Genomic DNA, 19,275 nt, shown 5'->3' with positions numbered 1-19,275 from the left:
GCGAACCAAACCATGCAATACTTTCCGCCGCCATATTTAGAAGACAGACAAAAAAAAATGAATCGAGTTCGAATGCTCGATCTATCACGTTAGCCTGCTGCTTCCTCTGGTAAATCCCAAGTACCGACTTCGTTCATATGACTAAAAGTACTAGTACTATTGCCAATTGGTTTCTGGATTCAATAAGAAATTCAGGACTTCATAATCAGAAAACCGTCTTGCTCTTCTACCGTAACGGGCACTGTTCTACCGTGATACATATTCCCGTCTTCACTCTCAATCGCGATGTCGTCGCAGTAGTGTCGAAACCAACGTCCGAGCATGATGTCATAGCACTGATTAGCAAACGTTGGCAGCTTTCCACCAACACAAGACTCAACTAATGGTCGAAAGGTGTGAGCACAACACCTATACAAACTCATGCCGTACTTACCCATCATAAAGTACCTCCTAGGCAGTTGTATTATGCCTCGTTCTGACCCTTCATATGGACTGCAGGTGTCCCTCTGTTCCAGGTCCGTAATGCACGTAATGTCAGAGAAATCAAGGGATTCGGTTGGCCAAGTCCAAAAGCGCTATTCCTCATACGGTCGCAGTGCTGTCTATCAGTACTGAACCTTGCCGGATAGGGTTAGGCTGTACGAGTCGGTATCTGCTCATGGACATGCATACACATTTTTATCGCAACCGGCGATGCTCCGGGTTTGATTTCGATGACCACTTCTGCGCTCGGTCCCCTTTTGCTAAAAAGCCAAAATGCGATTATCGACATGAGCAGATCCTGCCTCAGCACTCAGCAGTCATCACCATCTCCGACTCATAGCCGTCTGGCGCAAACATCATGACTCATGCATCACCCGCCGTGAAGGAGTCTTCGATTTCTCAGCAGCAGCCCAGTGTCGGCTCGCAGTGTATTTCCTCTCCTGCACGCATGGCAATGAGCAACCACCGCTGACGGCGACAGCGTCCAAAACCACCTTCCATTTTCTCGCCGGCCTTGCCTCCGGCCTCGCGTCCTCAATTCTGCTGCAACCCGCGGACTTGCTCAAGACCCGAGTCCAGCAGTCCAAAAAAACTGACTCCCTCGCGACAACCGTCCGTAACATCCTCTCCTCTCCGCATCCAATCCGCTCACTATGGCGCGGAACGGTCCCCTCCGCCCTGCGGACCGGCTTCGGCTCCGCCCTCTACTTCACCTCTCTGAACGCCCTCCGAACCACTGTCGCCCAGCAAGGACTTGCCGCTGAGGTCACGAATTCTTCCAAATCCTCATCTTCCGCTCTCCCAAAACTCTCCCACACCGCCAATCTCCTCACCGGCGCCGCCGCCCGCACATTCGCCGGCTTCGTCATGATGCCAGTAACGGTGCTAAAAGTGCGGTATGAATCCTCCTACTACGCCTACGGCAGTCTCCTCAGCGCCGGCCGCGACATCCTCCGCACAGAGGGTATCCGGGGCCTCTTCGTCGGTTTCGGCGCCACGGCGGTGCGCGACGCACCGTATGCGGGGCTCTACGTCGTCTTTTACGAACAGCTCAAGCGCAGCCTGTCCGGTGCACGGATCCTTCCGGAGCGGAACCTGAACCTCTCCCCCACCACCACCAGCAACAGCATCAATTTCGCCTCCGGCGCCCTGGCCGCCGGCCTGGCGACCGCCATCACCAATCCGTTTGACGCGGTCAAGACGCGACTGCAGCTTCAGCCGGACAAGTACCGGAATATGATCCGTGCGGCGGGCATCATGGTGCAAGAGGATGGCGTACGGAGTCTGTTTAGTGGGTTGGCGTTGAGGATGGGGAGGAAGGCGATGAGCTCGGCTTTGGCATGGACGGTCTACGAGGCGTTGATTCTGCGGGCGGAACGATTATTATGATCAATCCCTCCTCCTCCCATTCATGTTGTATGATTACCAAGTTCTCTCTACTCAGGAGCGGTGTCAGATTCCATGAACAATGATATCTTCAAACCCCAACCAATGTCCAACAACAACAAATATATATCCGGACACATGAACATTTGATAATCATAACGATCCAAAAGACATATCGAATCATCCAATTCCCATCATCATCATCATCATCATAATCATGATCATCAGGTCATGAAGAAAGAATCAAGTCAAAAACCATAACCGCTTAGGTCCGTTCCTCTTCCGCACGAGATACATCTTGTCCTTGTTGCGGTCATTGACGCGCAGCTCGATATTGGTGCTCGACGTCTCGCTGACGAGCTTCCCTTCGCGGAGGCGCCGCGTGTGCGCGAAGAGCTCCTCTTGGAGATCCTCGGAGATGTATTTCTTGATGATGAGGTAGTTGGGATCGCGCTGCAGGGTAGGCCAATTAGACAATGGAAACTGATGGTGCAGAAAAAGGGGGAGACTTACGGGATGGAAATCCCAGGGCAGACCGAATGCCATGAGCGTTTCCGGGAGGAGGTATTTGCGATGGACCTGATCTCCGATTAGCATAATCTGAGAGAGAGAGAAAGAGAGAGAGAGTGTGTGTGTATGAACGCACCTTGATGTAGGTCGTCGTCTCCTCTGGACGGGGCGCCAGAATCAGCTGGTCATTTCTGTTCTCCTTGTCCTTGCCCTTGTTCTTCTTGTTGAGCAGGTCTTCCACTTGCTCATCATTCAGGCCCAACTCCTCCTTTAGCCGTTCGCGGAACTCCTTATCCTTTTGCTCCTTTTCCTTTTGCTCTTTGATCCGCCTCGCTTCCTCGGCGGCCTTCCACTCTTCGACCGCTTTCGCCTTGAGCGCGGCGATCTCCTTCTTGCGTTCTGCCTCTTCACGCGCCTTGCGCTCTTCTTCTTCTTTAATCTCTCTCGCGATGCGCTCACGCTCCGCCTTTTTCCTTTCTTGTTCTTCAATCTCCCGGAGATGCTTTTCCCGGGCCAGCTGCTTGAGCTTTTCCTCTTCCTCCATCTTGCGTTCCATTTCTTCCAAGCGTCGCACCTTTTCCTTGTACTCCGCGATGCGGCGCTCCTCCTCTGTCCGCTTTCTAACCTCCTCCTCCGTTCGCTTGTGGAGATCCTCCTCCGTCCGCCTTCGGAGCTTCAGTCTCTCCAGCTCTTCCAACGCTTCGCGAAGCTTCCGGCTCGTCTCTTCCTCCTCCCTACGGCCCCGGCGGTCGCGGTCGTCATCCTTTCGATCATCTTTGCGGCCCTGCTCTTGGGCCTCCCGCTGCCGGGCCAGCTTCCGCTCCAGTCGCTCAATCTCTCGCTGCTGCCGAGCCAGCTCCAGGTCCTGGCGGAGGTCGTTCTTCTCCAACAGCCGCTGATCCACCAGCAACTCCCAATCCCGATTCTGGGATGGGGACCGCGATGGGGCCCGCACCCGCGAGCGATGACGAGAGCGGCCGATGCGGACGTCATCCTCGTAATAGTCGTCGTCCGGAACATACCGACCGACACGATCATGGCGGTCACGCGGATCGACCCGGCCCCGGACCTCGTTGTGCACGTCGATCACGACGGCGGGGTCCCGCTCGGCGCGGCGACGGCCTCCCGTCGACAATGACCGTTTCAGGCTCGACGAGATGCCGGGGGTCAGAAAGGCAGTCCGATCGGGACTCGGTCGGCGATGGCGAGAGAAGGACCGTCGTCGGACCCGTCTTCGGTCCATGGAGACGTCCGTCTCCGAAAAGGAGTCTGAGTCAGAATCGATATAGACTCGCGGCATGGTGAATTTTTTTTTATTGTTGTTTTTTAATCTCTTCTGTTCCTCGACGTCGCTGGGAGACGTGGGACAACCATTCACTATGTCTGGTGAAGTGGTGGAAGAACGCACTGCGAAATCCAATCCTATTCCCCGTGCACAGAGAGTGGAAAAAAAGGTCAGGAAATCTACGGCCGCCCATGAAATCGACGGCCGAACATGTGGACAAACCAGCAGAACCTGGCAGCTGAGCAAGACGGTGGCGGGGAGGGGGGTAGTCAAGTGGGGGATATAAGGCCAGGCAGCGCTTCTTGAGGAGCCTGAAAACGCAGGTGTCGATGCAGAACAGTTGACTTTCTGCCCTAAGAATAAATATACATAACTTGATAGTACGGAGTAATAATAATAATAATAATCATAATCATAGCTTGGGGGGGATATCCCTGCCTCTTGTTCAAAAACAAATCTCCATCGGAGCCCTAACAATCCGTCCAGCACACCTCGGTTGGGCGTCGATCGACATGTCCACCAACCGAACCCCGCTTCAGCCTACGCGATCAGCTAATGCGAAACAGTGAAATGCACTTCAGCTGTTCTTGTCCAGGCGGGCCCAAAAGTACTGTCATTCGTAGAGATCATCCACTGGTTAACTGTTGTAACTTATCAGTACTCCGTAGTACGTACTAAGTAATACTCAGTACTGTACACTTGGCTGTGCTTGTCAGCGGTTGGATTCCCGTTCCGGAAATCCCGTGTCTTTCCCAAAGAGCCGCATTGATTGGTTCGGGAGGGGCCGTTCCGATTCTTGAGCGTGTTTGCGGGCGCTGATTTGCCGCCACTGCGAATTTGCGTGCAGAGCAGTGTACATTTACTACTGTACATACCTAGGTACTACATACTCAGTACTGCGAATAGTTGACACATAACAGGGTAAGGGTACTCTGTGATAAAGATTCCAGAGGTCGACGATTGGATTTGGAGTGCAAGTGACCAATTCAAAGTCACAATCCATACGGACTTGATGCTTGGTTGTAGATGGTAGCTACTGGACACAAGCAGGCGGCAGCATGCTTGCAATTAACCTCGAATCTAGATGGTAGGTATTGTACCGTCCGAGGATTCAAGGATTGAGCAACGAGTAGGAGGCTAACTCATCGGTCTTCTATCCGTCGCCAGAACCCGACAAACCCCCCGCCCGCAACCTTGAGCCCAACCTTGGGTCGGCACACCAAAACGCTGTCGTCATCTTCACTCTCACTCTCTGCAGGTTCGGACTCTGACTCGCTCTCGTCCGAAGCCTCGCTTTCGGTGTCCCGCGTCCAGGTCGACGGGTCCGCACGACTTTTCTTGACCGTCATCCGCACGTCCCAGAGCCGCCCGCTGCTGATGCCCATGCCCAGCTCGACGACTCGGTCCATGACCAACGGCAGTCGTTGCTGGCGGATCAACTGAACGCAATCGCCGATCTGGGTGACGCTGGGCATGAAGACGGCCAGGATGCCGTCACGCCGAAGAACAGGCGCAACGTGAGGAATCCGCTGGTGGGCTGACGGCATGTCGAGAATGACATGCGACAAAAAGGGCTCCACGGAATTTGATGACCCTTCGGGCGACTCGCTCCGCCGTTGCTCCACTTGATCTGCAATCCAATCCTCGACCAGGCCGACATGGAAATCGACATTTCCTGCATAAATGCCGCGGCGGAACCCTCGGACAATCTTCTCTGCGTGCGCGGAGAATTTCTGGGAAGCATCAACCGTGTGGATAACGGCTCCGCGCTGAGCACGCCATTCATCCCATTGTCTCTGAACCGGATCCTCATTCGGCACAGAGTTCACCTCCTTTGAAGGCTTCCCCTCATCTTCCGACAATGGTCGAATGGAGGCATTTCTCACGACGCGTACCTGCGATGCGGCTGGAACAGAGGGTGGGTGCGGGTTTGCAGCGTGAATTGCCCGAGCTAGATGTAATGTGAGGGAGCCATGTCCTGTCCCAGCCTCGAGAATCTCTAGCTTGGGCGGGTTGGGATTGCCTGGGGTTGGAGCGGAGGTGTGGATGTCTAGCAGGGAAACGATCAGATTGGCATCTGCTGCATAAATCTACTGATCATCTGTCAGCGTCCAGACGCATTCTTTACTGAAACGGTAGAGCACCCACCGGTGTGACCTGTCGAGGCGTGAGGTGGATATACTCTTCCAGGGTCGGATGGCTTATTCTATGTTCGCGACCTGCCATGCAGAACCCGGTCAATCGTGCATGCCTCCACAACGTCCAGCTCCAACCAAATACCTTTATAAGCCTGGATCGGATCCCATGGTCGTCGCCCAATGATCGCACTGTGTTCGAGGTACCCGCGGCTCAGGTCCGTCCGATCGCCGTGGCGCAACGGCTTCGTCAAGATGGGTTTTTTGTTGCCATGGATAATGACTCGATCACCCTCTGGTCTCGGGATCAGCAATTGAATCGGACAAGTCAAGAATCAGTCTGCGCACTTACCTTGGAAGGTAGAAAAGTCACCGTGATAGAATCGCGCGAACAGTCGCGTGCAATTCCGCTCTGGGGGTGAGGGCACCTTCGTTCCCAGGACACGTCTCCCAAATCGCGGAAGGCTCGCCATTCAATCCGGATTTCGTGGAGGTCCCAGAGCGTGGTCACAATTGTTTGAAATGAGAGCTTTTGCTATCGCAACCTGCTTGCGGCTTGCGCGGGTCTTGACGCAGTCGCGACTTTTTCTGCGAAATTACGAAGCTTCAAGTGTATTTAGCCAAGTTAGGAGATTTATGTGGGAGTAGGGATAATTGCCGCACCATTTGCTCTATTAAGTAAGGTCATTCATGCCGTACCTTTCGATGCAATAATGGTAAGTAAGTACTCGTGATAGGTTAGTACATACCCGATCCAGCATAGCGTACGATGTGCGCACTGCCACTCTCCAGCCTCTCCGTACTCGTACTTCTTGCCCTATCAGGGATAAAATACGTGTACATTAACATACTCCACTTTTAACAAGCGCAACCAACCGGGTCAACTTGCTTCGGTACACGCTAAACTCCATTCGGTGAATGACGTATGGAGAAGTGGATCACACGCCGAGATATCGCCGATTGATCCCCGTAATATACATTCCCTCGGTCATTTTTCCACAGCCTGAGAAAGCTTAACCGAGTTTTGAATGTGCGCGTGGGACGAAGGAGAAAAAAAATTTCTAGAAATGTGCATGGTTCTTGATTCCATCACGCATATCATTCAAAGGTACTGGAGTGACGCACTCCGTACTGATCCTTTTCGATGCCGTCCGAAAGACGAGCCCTAGTACCCTCATCGCAACTTTCAGGTATCTCCGTAACGGGCCGATCGGCGTTCCTCCGAGATAATGGGTTTCCGCATTTATGACAGCCGGCTCGTTGAGCACGTCCGCCGGGACCTCATTCCCAGTCTCCGTGCTCCAAAGCAGCAGGTTCTCTGGTTGGGATGTTCGGACAGCGGGTACGAAGAGACCAGAACGCTAGATCTCCTACCGGAGGAGCTCTTCGTGGTGAGGAATATCGGGAACCTGGCATTGGACTCGGATCTATCCTTTTCCAGCGCGGTGCAGTACGCGATCAATGCACTGCAGGTACGCGGAAGAAGACGCTTACTCACGAGCCAAAATTGCAAGCTGACCGGTTCCTAGATAAGGCACATCGTCGTCTGCGGGCATTACGGGTGTAACGTTGTTCGAACACGTTTACCTTCAAGACAGAATTATTATTGGCAAAGGTGAGTCGAAAACCATGCGGGTGCCGATTGACGACTGACTGCTGTGCTCAGGTATATCCGCGACCTTCATAAGAAGCACTGCTACGACCTTGAACGAGTGGGCGAATGGGATCGCGATCGGCAATTTGTTCGGTTGAACATCCTGGCGCAAATGAAGAACGTCCGCGACCTCCTGCAAACATTGGATTTGAGCCGGAGGAACTCGATTCAAATTCATGGGCTGGTGTACGATCGGACAGAAGATCGGGCATATCGCTTGGTTGATCCGGAGGCGGGCTCATAAAAACCGACGATGAGCTCATCATACGAAGGAGCCCACGCTGTGGTCAGCAAGGCTATGGCTTACGCATTATGAACCGATATCACGAAAGGACTGCCTGTATATTCTTTTGAGCCAATACCCCGGGAACTTTTTAGGGAGCATTTTTTTTTTCTTTTCTCAATACTAATGCTATGTGCAGTAGCTGTTCGGGAACCCTTCGCGCACATTCTTCTCTCCGTAGAAGTCACTAGATTTTGGCCCTTGGACTGCTGCTTGAACCATGGAGCAGGCCATCATCCCGCGTTGATCCAAGGATTCTTCGGGCGGGCTTGCCACTTGCGCCACTTTCGTCTCCGGCGGGGCTCCGAACTTGCTCGGCGTTCAGGGCTAACTTTTACCTGCCCCTCGTCCGCGACTTTGTTCCTCTTGATAACTTTTCCTGATCACTGTTTTTCACACTTTCAAGCCAGTCAATTCGCTGTCATTTGCCCACCATGGGGTCCGTCGACTTGCCGTATATCAAATCTAACCCTAAAATCATCTTCTTCACCGACTTTGACGGCACAATTACACTCAAAGACAGTGGGTCTTCCTTATCAGATTGCTTGGAACTCCAAGGGACATGATGGGCTAACATCAAGTCTTGCAGGCAATGACTTTCTCGTGAGTGCCGCTCCATTGTTGCCTCGAATACTTGACTTCTAACGGTTCGCAACCACAGACAGATAATCTTGGTTTTGGCCATGAAAAGCGGAGAGCATTGAACAAGGCCGTCCTTGACGGCACAATGAGCTTCCGGTAAGACTTGCATGCAATCTCAAACAGTCTGAATTCAGTGTCTGACGTTCCTTAGCGATTCGTTCCGCGAAATGCTGGAGAGCGTCAAGCCCGGGTTCGGAGAATGCATCGAGATTCTGAAGAAGAACATGCAATTGGACCCATACTTTGCCGAATTCTACAACTGGGCTCGGGAGAACAATGTCCCCATCGTCGTGCTTTCCTCGGGCATGGAGCCGATCATTTCTGCCCTGTTCGAGGTGCTCCTGGGCCATAAGCCGGATCCCAGCCACCTTGCCATCGTCGCGAACGATGTCGAGAGCCGTGACGGCCGCGACATCAACACTCCGGGAGGCTGGCAGATCAAGTACCACGATGACAGGTCCGTGAAAATCTCACATGTTCTGAATTCCGAGTCTAACAAGCCGCAGCCACTTCGGCCATGACAAGTCTCTCGAGATCAAGCCATACGCGGCTCTCCCTGCTGACAAGCGCCCAACACTGCTGTACGCTGGTGATGGCGTGTCGGATTTGTCGGCAGCAAGGGAGACTGATTTGCTCTTCGCAAAGAGGGGCCGCGGTAGGTTTTATGGTACATTCTGATGAAACAACAGTATCGCTGACATCTCTCATTAGATCTTGTTACCTATTGCGAGCGTGAAGGGGTGCCGTTCACGGTCTTTGACGACTGGTCGTCCATCCTTGAGATCACCAAGGAAATCCACAGCGGAAAAGTCACGCCGAAGGACATTGCTGAACGCTCCCGTCAACAAACTGCATAGATGCTTTTAGTTTTCGTACACAGGATGTATACAGAATAGATGGGTCATTGTGGTAGAGGCATCCATTAGATAGAATCCTGAATGGATGAATAACATTCCTGTCGACACTTTACACGTCGCGACTCGGCCCAATGCAATCATGGCTACCTGCCTATATTAGCAGTTTTAAAAGTACTGGTGGCAATTTCCCGAAATAGTAAAAAAAAAGTTGACCAACTGGCATTCGAGTTTCCAGCCTCAGGCAGCAAACACATGTGAGTTGCAGATCTGCGCCTTCCCCAATATTGCAAGGGGCCAACCTCGTTGTGAACTGTCCTTATGCTTCTTCTCCCCGGGTTTCTTTCACTATATCACTCCCGACTGGCCGTCGCGGAAGCCCAGATGAGCTGACTCTGACTGCTCTCTACAAAAGAGCCTGTTTTGGCCCCTGCGTGTTGTTCGAGGTGCTTGCCACAATGCTTTTGAGCACCCCTGTCATACAGAGTGCTCCGATTTTCTAGGGCTGGGATAACCTGCGGAAATCAGGTTGGACTAGCCAAACATGACTCGCCGCATTGTGCGTTTTGCTGCCCGTGCTGGATTGGTGCTCTTCATGCTGATGTATCCTTTCTGTCCAGCTTCGGACTGCCACTCAGGTCGGCATCCTTGGTCTATTCTCGGTGTTTCTGATATTGGTTTTGGATAATCGATTTCATGTCCTCCCCGCCTCGATACATGATCATCTTCCATCACATCACCCTGGTCTTGTGGTCACGGACGTGATTATCAAGAAGTGCTCAACCATCAATCCCTTTTCCAGTTGTACTGTCGACTCGGATTCGTGGCACCGCATCGACAAGGACCTCTATTTGGGATCCGCTTGGTTCTCGCGTGCGTACCTACATGTTCAACGAAAACATGAGCAGGACCTTCTCGACACCGACCGCGTCGTCGTTGATCTTCGCATCGGCCGCCAGAATCCCGCGAAGGCAACGAGGCCGAATTCAGAGGCAAAGTCGATGACGACCGAGGATGATTGGGAATCCAGGCCCGGTGGGATATGGCTGAGGCGGAGTGGTGACCGGCATGTCAGCGACTCGGACGAGGCTGTGACGGCTATCGACGTGCTGTTTGGCGCAGATGCCGTTGATCCGCGGCCACAGTGGGAGGTCAGAGACACCCCCATCTTGCTGAATGGGCAGGTGGAGAAGCAGGAAGCGCGCATTACTCTGCGTAGAGGCGCTCCTCCGAAGCTGAAGAAGCCGGTGCCCAGGATCAATGACAACGGCAAATTCAAGATCATGCAGGCTGCCGACTTGCATTTGAGCACGGGACTCGGGAAGTGCCGTGAACCCGTGCCGGAAGAGCGGATACCCGGCCAAAAGTGCGAGGCGGACTCTCGCACCCTCGAGTTTGTCGAGAAACTCCTGGACGAAGAAAAACCGGACCTGGTCGTGTTCACTGGCGACCAGGTCAATGGTGATACGGCCAAAGATGCACAGACGGCCGTTTTCAAATTCGTCAAGCCATTAGTGGATCGCAAAATCCCATATGCGGTCATATTCGGCAACCATGATGATGAGGGCAACCTGTCGAGGAAGGAGCTGATGGCTCTGATTGAAAATCTACCTTACTCGCTGTCATCTGCTGGCCCAGAAGACGTGGATGGGGTTGGTAACTACCTTGTCGAGGTCTTGGGAGCGTCGTCCTCCCATTCGGCGCTGACACTGTATTTGCTGGATACGCATTCCTATTCTCCGAACGAGCGCCAGTACCCGGGGTATGACTGGATCAGACCAAGCCAGATCCGATGGTTCAAGAACACGGCCCGGAGCCTACAGGATAAACATGAAAAGTACACTCATATGCACATGAACATGGCTTTTATTCACATCCCCCTACCCGAGTACGCTGATCCAAACAATATTTGGAGAGGAAATTGGACCGAGGCGTCCACGGCACCGGCCTACAACTCGGGCTTCAAGGATGCCTTGGTCGAGGAAAATGTGCTTTTTGTGAGCTGTGGGCAGTATGTTGACACCTGTTTCGGGAGTTACGTTGAGGAACGTCTGCTAACATGAGATTAGTGATCATGTCAATGACTATTGTATGCTTGACGTTGAAAATGAGAAACCTGCCCTGTGGATGTGCTACGGCGGCGGTGCCGGGTTCGGCGGCTACGGTGGTTATGGTGGATATATCCGTCGCGTGCGATTCTTTGAATTCGACATGGGTCCGGGCCGGGTTGTTACGTACAAACGACTTGAGTGGGGAGATACGGAAACCCGAATTGACGAGATGATGATTGTGGATGGGGGTAGGGTCAAGGGTTGAATTTGTTTTTCGAGGTGAGAGTCATGAGCTTGTAAGGGCAGGATTGTTTGGGCGCGGGATGTGAGGTTGGATGCATTGGTTACATCTATATTGATATCCACAATTGTTTTTTTTCTTTTGGTTTTCGGTTCTCTCTGGTTGTATTATTTCAGTGTCTACGGAATACTTTCGGCATTATGCACGCTAATAAACAGCGGATACATAAGAGTCACCACCATTTTTCGTACAACACCCTATCTTGCCCAATTAGTGTCCCAACGACCCGCACAGACTCATCCGTCATTGGCGGTGGACCGCAGATGTAGCACACCGTGCCCTCTGTGGGTGTCCCCGTGGCAGCATCACGAAGATCCTCGGCTGAGATCCGTCTCGCGTGGACGCGGATTCGCGACTCGTCTTCCGGCACGCCGCCCGTACCCAGGAGTTTCGCCGCCCTGTCCACTGCCGAGGGCGACAGGTTCGTCAGAAACAGATCAAGCGAGATGCTCAAGTTCGACGGCTGCGAGGACGAGGAGGAGGAGGATGATGGCGACGAGGAATGCTTTATGATATTGCAGAGACGCGAGAGGAAGAGAATCTGCTGGAGCGCGGCGGCGGAGATAGCTTCGTGTTTGCCGCCGGAGGTCGGTGACCCTGGGAGTCGAGTGGAGTAGAGGAAGCGGATCGATAGTGGACTGTGGCGAGTGGTATCTCGCAGGGGCAGAGACGAGGATGTTGGAGCCTCGGATATCTTGCGCTGGGTGATGTGGGAAAGCATGGATATCAACGGACTTTTATTTTTGGCCCGGTCAGCGGGGATTCATTCTGATGCACGTGTCGATTGAAGAGTTCAGTTCTTACTTGATCCCTACGCCGCCAGCTACAAAGACGACCTTCCGAATCTGCTCCACCGGCACCGCAGCCGGAGGCCAGACGAAGCTCCCCCCAACACGGATGCTGAGTTCCTTCCCGAGAATCTCATCCCGTGGCCTCCACAGCCACGCCGCCGGGGGATTTGAAGGGGACTCCTGGACGGCGAGCTCGACATATGGCGGGCGGCCGTTGGCGTCCGGGGACGGGACGCCGAGGTCCTCGGACTGCTCAGTCAGCTGGTCCGAGCCAGTCTGGACCAGCGTGGGGTCCGGAGAGGGCAGCGGCTGCGCGTCGGCGGGCGTCGAGGTGATTGTGAAGCCGCCGGCCTGCGGGATGGAAGGGATATGCACATCGAGCCATTGGCCGGGGAGGAAGGCGAAGGGTTCTTGATGCTGAGCATTGGGCTGGTCGTGTTTTAAATCATCAGCATTACAGAAACCCTAGTCGTGGTTTGATATCTTGGAAGAAAATGCCTACGTCCTCGTCCTCCTCAGAGATCACGTCCGTTGTTGTCCCCGTCGGTAGCGTCAGCCGAAGAAGCCGCACCGTCGGATTGACCTGCTCGATATGCGAGAGGTGCACGGTGTACAGCTTGTTCTGTCTTGGCTCCGCGGCGGTGCGGAGCTCGTGCGGGAGGGAGCTTTTGGAGCTTTTGCGATGGTGCATGGTGAGGGGATGCCGATGGATCAACGCAGACCTAGTCGGCCTAATCGATGTTCCTGGAGATGAGGTTGCTCGTTTTAGCCAGCGCATTCAATTGCGGTTTCGTTGTGAACATCGTTTGAACTCGACGATGGCTCCGAGTTTTCAGTACGGAATGATTGTATTGAAGCTCGTGCTTGTGCTTGTTCACTCTGGAACGTCTAGCTAGGCCTACAAGTACGGTCCCGGTCGATGACGTCGGAGCGCATCTCCGCATCTCCATTTGGACAATCCCCATCCACATTTTGGCGTCCTGTCTTCATTGTCCACCGCAGAACAGTCGGCATTAGGGCTCTTCATTGATGCCTCAGGCCAGAGAAGGTGTGCACTCACTGCACTCTATGTACAATTGCACTCGACATCAACATCAGCCAAACACAAAGTGAGGGCTGGACATCGGAAATCAAATCTGATTGGCTGGTCACGCTAAGATATTCATCCAGCAGAGCCAGCCAATCAGCTGTCGCTATCGGCCTCGGCCCAAAATCCTGCTGTCCAGCTGCTGCTAAACCGTGCATGCTGACTGGTGGCCTTTGGTGACAATCAACACTCAGCTGCAGCCGTAGACCGTGTGCTTAGCGCTGAGCAACGGGAGTTAATATGCATCTGATATGGCGCTAGATTGGCTATGTACACTAGGCTCAGCATGGGGACGGTTGAGGCTTTGAGCCCACAGCCTGTCCAACTCCCAACACTCCAACGTTCGGCCGAAGGCTCTCTGTCAAAAGGTCTCAAGGTGCGGGCATAGAATTATCAGTTCTCACCTCCTCATCGCCAGGCCAAGAGACGGCGGGACGCCTTCGCTATGACTCGGCTGCCAGCCGGACTGGCCTAGAGTACGAGTTACGGACAGTATCTCGTTTGGCCTGTCGGTTATGCCAGACGGATTCGGATCCCCCGCCGATGCGAATGAATTATACATGACCATCTGAAATTGTTTCTGTCGCAACATCGGTCACCATGTTCGTCCCAAAGAGATACCGGCACCATAGGCTGGTGTTGTACGTCCTGGTGGCCGAATTTCCCTTTGTCGTGGCGATTCTGGCCCTGACGGGAGTCGCCGCCCATGACACCTACACCACAAAACTCCGGCAAGACGGCGCCGATAATGGATTCAACAGCGCACCGAACCGCATTGTGTATGCGCTGACCAACGGTCGGCCGTACACGGAGCCGATGGTGTGGAGCTCATTGTATGTACAGGACAAACACAGTCGAGCTTGTGAAAAGAGGCCATGAAACTGATTGATGGGGAATGGTCCAGTTTGAGGAATTATAACCTCGTTCTCGGCGTCCTGAGCGTCTTCATGCTGCTGGCCAAAGTGCCGATGCATATCGTGCGTGCGCTCCATCCGCCGCTGTCGGCCTTTGTCCACGGCTCCATGATGGCCCTGTTCATCGTCGCGGCCCGGTTCCAGGCCGGCTCCGACATGACGGATCCTCGCCGGCCGCAGCCCGGCGCGCCGTGGTTCATCACCAAGAACTGCAACGTGGCGAAATACCCGTCCAATATCGGCTATTGCCAACAGGCCAAGGCGCTGTTTGCAATGACCGTCATCATTTCGTACGTCAATCAACCCTAATCAACCCCAGATGATTCGACGACCCAAAAGCTGACCGTTGAATCAAACTAGATTCATCTACTTCCTGCAATTCCTCATCGCCTTACACTCATGCATCTTCTCCAGAGAAGAACTCGAAGAGTACCGCGCCCGAAAAGCAGAGAAACGCGCAGAGAAAGAAGCCGAGGAGGAGGCCCTGCGCGCACACGAGGAAATCATGCTCAAATCCCCCATGTACAACAACAACATGAGTATGCCCATGACCCCCGCAGCGGCGGTGACAACAACGTCCCCCTTCATGCACTCACAATCCCCCCTCCTACCCCCCGTTGCCTCGGGCGGTCTTCTCTCCTCAGATTTGCCTCTTCGCAATCAGTCCAGTAGTTTTAGTACATCCGGCGCGAACCATGGCGGCCGTGTCTCGGTGACGGAGTTGTCGCCGCCGCCCGTGCACCAGCAGCAACAACCGCAGCTGTACTTCCCGCCACCACCGAAGAAGGCTACGAAGAAATGAATGGATTCATCTTCTCTTGATGTCCATTGGGTTTAATTTTCTTATGATAATTGAATGAGAAGTCACTCCCCGTTTTGTTGATCCGGTACCTGGAGTATCACTGGACGAGATATTTAATCGCAATGATACCTTTTCTCATGGAAAAAAAGATATGATTAACCAACCTATATCACTTCGTATGATAAAACTCCTTCGACATGCATGTAAAGTACAGCATATGCATCGTAAAAAATATGGTATCATGAACCCATGCATTCCTGAACATGCGAAGAGAACTACAGAAAACAAGTGTCAAGGCTCCACAACCTGCAACGGAACGTATCCCTCCTCTTCCCTTGCGCGTCTCGACTTCTTTCCAAACACCAGCCGCGTCACCCCAGCACGCAGTGACGTCAGCGCCGTCAGCGGCAGCGACTGCCGCAGCTTGTCCCTTGCCGACGATCGGGCCTCCTGCGCGATCACGGGGGCATCCTTCTCGAGCTGCTCCGGGTTCATCCACTTGGGGCGCTTCCACAATCTTAGCAGCAGACTGCTTCCGACGACGGAGACGCTGGACAGGGCCATTGCCGCCGCGGCGGCCATCGGGGGCAACGCAATGCCGCCAAACGGGAGGAACAGGCCCATGGCGAAGGGCAGGCCGATTAGGTTGTACACGCAGGCCCACATGAGGTTGAGCTTGATGCGTTTGAAGATGGAGCGGGCGAGGCAAAGGCTGGCGGGGATGCTGAGTAGGTCGTCCGACCGCATCAGAACAATGTCTGCCGCCTCCATAGCGACGTCCGTACCGGACGAGAGCGCGATACCGACGTCGGCGGATGCCAGAGCTGGCGAGTCGTTGATGCCGTCGCCCACCATCGCCACGCGGTCGCCGGTGGCCTGGTACAACTTGATCAGTTCTTGTTTGTCCGTCGGCGACACTCCCGCGCGCACAGAGTCTGCTCCAATGCCCACTGCTCGAGCAATCGCGAGGGCCGCGGGGTACGTGTCGCCCGTCATGATGGATGTTGTCAGACCCATGCGGTGAAGCGCAGCCACGGTTGCCACCGCCCCAGGCTTCAGTGAGTCTTGCAGCGAGATCGTGCCCGCGTACTGCCCGTCAATCGCAACATGGACCTGCGTCGTGGCGGTGGGTTCGCTGGGCTTGGGTGATAACGGAACCGAAAGCTCGTCGGCCTTGGTAGTCTCCGGCACCGTCACTCCATTCGAATTCAGGAACACGGCATTGCCGATCAGAACTCGATATCGCGTTGCTTCCGTGCCCGATGCTGGCTCCACAATAGCAGACACGCCCTTGCCGACAGTGACCTCGAAAGTCGCAACGTTTCCGCCTAGCGGCTCGTCATCGCCAATGACACCCGTCTGGCGCTTGGCCTCCGCTACCACGGCTTTGGCTATCGGATGCTCACTATTGGTCTCGGTGAGCCCGACAATCTGCCACCAGAGCTTCGTGTGCCAGTCACTCGACTTCCAGGTTGGCGCTAGCTTGCTATTCGCGACACTCATCTTGCCCTGGGTGAGGGTGCCGGTCTTGTCGAACACGACGTGTGTGATCTTGGTTGCGGCCTCCATGACCGCGCCGCCCTTCACCAGAATACCGTGCTGCGCGCCTACGCCGGTGCCGACCATAACGGCAGTCGGTGTGCTCAGTCCCAGCGCACAGGGGCATGCAAAGACAATGACCGAAATACACAGCTTCAAGCACACCATCGTCTTGCCTCCATTATCCTCGGTAAGGAAAATCTTCGGCGGGTGCGGCAGAACGTGACTCAGGATCATCCACCCAAAGAACGTCAACAGCCCAAGGCCGATAATGACCGGGACAAAGTATCCCGCAACAACGTCAGCCATCCGCTGGATCGGAGCGCGGTTCGTCTGCGCATCCTGCACCAGTTTGACAATCTGGCTCAGCTGCGTGTCGCTGCCCGCGCGAGTTACTTTGACGTCCAGCGAGCCCGCGCCATTGACAGTTCCCGCAATGACCATGTCGCCTTTCTTCTTGTAAATCGGATGCGCTTCTCCGGTGATCATGCTTTCGTCGAGATAGCTTTCTCCTCGGAGAACAATGCCGTCCGCCGGTACCTTGTCACCTGGCCGCAAGAGCAAGACGTCGCCAACCTCGATCAATTCCGTCGGAATGACGCGGTGCCCAATTGTTCCTTGCTGAGGCGCATCAGGTGCATCGCCTTTGTTAGCCGAGCTACTCCACTCCTCCGCTGCTTTTTCTGCCGCGATTGTATCTTCGTAGATGGTGGCCATTGACGGAGCCAAAGACATAAGCTGTGAGAGCGCCTTGGAGGTCTGGCCCTTTGCTCTGCTCTCAAGCCACCGACCCAGAGTAATAAAAGTGATCAGCATCGTGCTAGTATCGAAAACGGTACTCGGACGTTTTCGGTGGCCACCCACAACGGCAATTACCATGGAAAAGACGCTGAAGAAAAAAGCCACCGAGGTCCCCAGAGTAACCAATACGTCCATTGTCGGTGATCGATGCTTCAAAGACTTGTAGGTGCTGATGTAGAAGCGTTTTCCAATGCCAAATTGCACCGGTATTGTAAGCAGCAGACAAATGACGTCGCCAAGGTATAATCCCCGGATGATCCGAACGCTGCCAAAATCCAGTGGCTTGAGATACATGGGCAGGATCATGCTGATAAGGAACACCGGAATTGCAAAGGTGAGCGAGAAGAGGAACGCATGCTTCCACTGCTGAATCTCCTTGGTCTTGGCCAGCGACTCGAGCTGTGCGTTGTTTTCATCGACATCTGCCACCAGCGCGCTGAATCCTGCTTGTTCGATGGTCGCGACCAACGACCGGGCTCCAACCGCACGGGGATTGTACGTTATTGTGGCGCGGGAGGCAGTAAAATCCACGGTCGCTGAAACGACGCCATTCTTCTGTCGTAGTGTGTTTTCCAGGGTCCGGGAGGAAGCAGAATCTTGTAGACCGAAAATATTGAGACGGATAGTCTTGGAAGACTTGGATGAGACGTCTGCGTGCGGAACGGACGAGACAACCCGTGCATCGAAACCGACGCCTTCTATCGTGGAAACGATCTGTTCCGGGGTGAGAATTTGCGGGTCGTGAATCACGACTGCTCGTTCGGCTAGCAAACTAATATCGAACTGGACCACGCCATCGGCCCCTTCAAACGCGTCGGCAACGCTGGAAGTGCATGCACCGCATGTCATTCCCTCCACGGCGACGGTGGTAGACAAGAGTCGGGGCTGCTTGCCCGCGGAACGATCATCACTCGACGAACCTGGATCCGGTGTGACCGTGTCCAGCACGGTGGCGCCAAACCCTCGATCCTCGATAGCGCTGGCCAGTTGAGCCGGCGTCGCCTGATCCGCATCGTGTTCGACGACTGCTCGCTCGGACAATAGCGACACGTTGACGGACCTGACTCCGGCGACCTCCTTCAACCCACTTTCGACTGCCGACGTGCATGCCCCGCACGTCATGCCTTCGATTGCAATGGTCGTTATCGAGATCCGCGGCGCATCCTCTGGTGCTCCTCGTTCTGTCGGCGTCTCGGTCGACTGGACTGTCGCGTCGAAACCGCGGTCTTGAATGAGCTCGGCGATTTCGGACGCGGGGAGAACCTGCGGATCATGGCAAACGACGGCGCGATTCAAGACCAAGCTCACAGAAACCTCGCCCACGCCTTTGACCCCTTGAAATGCACTCTCCACGGCCGAGGTGCATGCGCTGCAGGTCATGCCCTCGACACTCAGCGTTGTTGTCGCCCAGACGGCTGGGCTGGGCTGTTGCGCTCCCATTGTACACTCCGACCAGCGTGAGCAAATACCCGGGCGAGTATTAGACGGTCATGTATGTTTACTTTGTGCCATATACATTTTGTCGCGGCGAACGAGTGACTGGAAATGACGCAGGAACCGCTTCAGAACTGGCTTGGTTAGAGAATTATTAATGCCGGTGCCTGCGGAACTCGGGAGAGAGTCGGATCGGTCGGAACTCGGAAGAATCTGGCGCTATTCCTATTAAAGTAACTAGTTAGCTGTTTACATTTAATTACTAACATAACCTACTCCGTACTCCGCACATGCCCTATCAAGTCTAGTCGGATACTTATGCA

The 19,275-nt window shown here is 54.2% G+C and overlaps 8 protein-coding genes across 8 annotated transcripts; 5 read left to right on the top strand and 3 right to left on the bottom strand.

The window, feature by feature from the left end:
- Window positions 1–841: 841 nt before the first annotated feature.
- On the top strand, window positions 842–1,872 carry VTN31DRAFT_5877 (uncharacterized protein; the record flags this gene model as incomplete). Its single annotated transcript, XM_069406424.1, has 2 exons — window positions 842–911; window positions 965–1,872. The coding sequence occupies 2 exons, from the start codon at window positions 842–844 to the stop codon at window positions 1,870–1,872; spliced, it is 978 nt and encodes a 325-aa protein (XP_069258959.1).
- A 240-nt stretch (window positions 1,873–2,112) lies between these two features.
- On the bottom strand, window positions 2,113–3,679 carry VTN31DRAFT_5876 (uncharacterized protein; the record flags this gene model as incomplete). The annotated part of the gene is made up of 3 exons (XM_069406423.1): window positions 2,113–2,322; window positions 2,383–2,448; window positions 2,516–3,679. The coding sequence occupies 3 exons, from the start codon at window positions 3,677–3,679 to the stop codon at window positions 2,113–2,115; spliced, it is 1,440 nt and encodes a 479-aa protein (XP_069258958.1).
- Window positions 3,680–7,028: 3,349 nt separating this feature from the next.
- On the top strand, window positions 7,029–7,697 carry VTN31DRAFT_5875 (uncharacterized protein; the record flags this gene model as incomplete). Its single annotated transcript, XM_069406422.1, has 3 exons — window positions 7,029–7,271; window positions 7,329–7,414; window positions 7,466–7,697. 3 exons carry the CDS (start codon window positions 7,029–7,031, stop codon window positions 7,695–7,697), a joined length of 561 nt encoding a protein of 186 aa, XP_069258957.1.
- A 473-nt stretch (window positions 7,698–8,170) lies between these two features.
- Window positions 8,171–9,235, top strand: VTN31DRAFT_5874 (uncharacterized protein; the record flags this gene model as incomplete). Its single annotated transcript, XM_069406421.1, has 6 exons — window positions 8,171–8,258; window positions 8,326–8,339; window positions 8,398–8,474; window positions 8,530–8,835; window positions 8,885–9,033; window positions 9,090–9,235. The coding sequence occupies 6 exons, from the start codon at window positions 8,171–8,173 to the stop codon at window positions 9,233–9,235; spliced, it is 780 nt and encodes a 259-aa protein (XP_069258956.1).
- A 541-nt stretch (window positions 9,236–9,776) lies between these two features.
- On the top strand, window positions 9,777–11,548 carry VTN31DRAFT_5873 (uncharacterized protein; the record flags this gene model as incomplete). Its single annotated transcript, XM_069406420.1, has 3 exons — window positions 9,777–9,791; window positions 9,853–11,243; window positions 11,302–11,548. 3 exons carry the CDS (start codon window positions 9,777–9,779, stop codon window positions 11,546–11,548), a joined length of 1,653 nt encoding a protein of 550 aa, XP_069258955.1.
- Window positions 11,549–11,756: 208 nt separating this feature from the next.
- Window positions 11,757–13,066, bottom strand: VTN31DRAFT_5872 (uncharacterized protein; the record flags this gene model as incomplete). Its single annotated transcript, XM_069406419.1, has 3 exons — window positions 11,757–12,318; window positions 12,389–12,804; window positions 12,878–13,066. The coding sequence occupies 3 exons, from the start codon at window positions 13,064–13,066 to the stop codon at window positions 11,757–11,759; spliced, it is 1,167 nt and encodes a 388-aa protein (XP_069258954.1).
- A 996-nt stretch (window positions 13,067–14,062) lies between these two features.
- VTN31DRAFT_5871 (uncharacterized protein) lies at window positions 14,063–15,178 on the top strand (the record flags this gene model as incomplete). The annotated part of the gene is made up of 3 exons (XM_069406418.1): window positions 14,063–14,295; window positions 14,367–14,666; window positions 14,737–15,178. The coding sequence occupies 3 exons, from the start codon at window positions 14,063–14,065 to the stop codon at window positions 15,176–15,178; spliced, it is 975 nt and encodes a 324-aa protein (XP_069258953.1).
- A 291-nt stretch (window positions 15,179–15,469) lies between these two features.
- VTN31DRAFT_5870 (uncharacterized protein) lies at window positions 15,470–18,958 on the bottom strand (the record flags this gene model as incomplete). The annotated part of the gene is made up of 1 exon (XM_069406417.1): window positions 15,470–18,958. One exon carries the CDS (start codon window positions 18,956–18,958, stop codon window positions 15,470–15,472), a length of 3,489 nt encoding a protein of 1,162 aa, XP_069258952.1.
- Between the last annotated feature and the right edge of the window lie 317 nt (window positions 18,959–19,275).

Source organism: Thermomyces dupontii, assembly GCF_041956625.1.
Source record: "Thermomyces dupontii strain NRRL 2155 unplaced genomic scaffold VTN31scaffold_6, whole genome shotgun sequence".
NCBI classification, from domain to species: domain Eukaryota; kingdom Fungi; phylum Ascomycota; class Eurotiomycetes; order Eurotiales; family Trichocomaceae; genus Thermomyces; species Thermomyces dupontii.
Note: the sequence above shows the minus strand (reverse complement) of the source record. Positions and strands in the feature narration are given on the sequence as shown.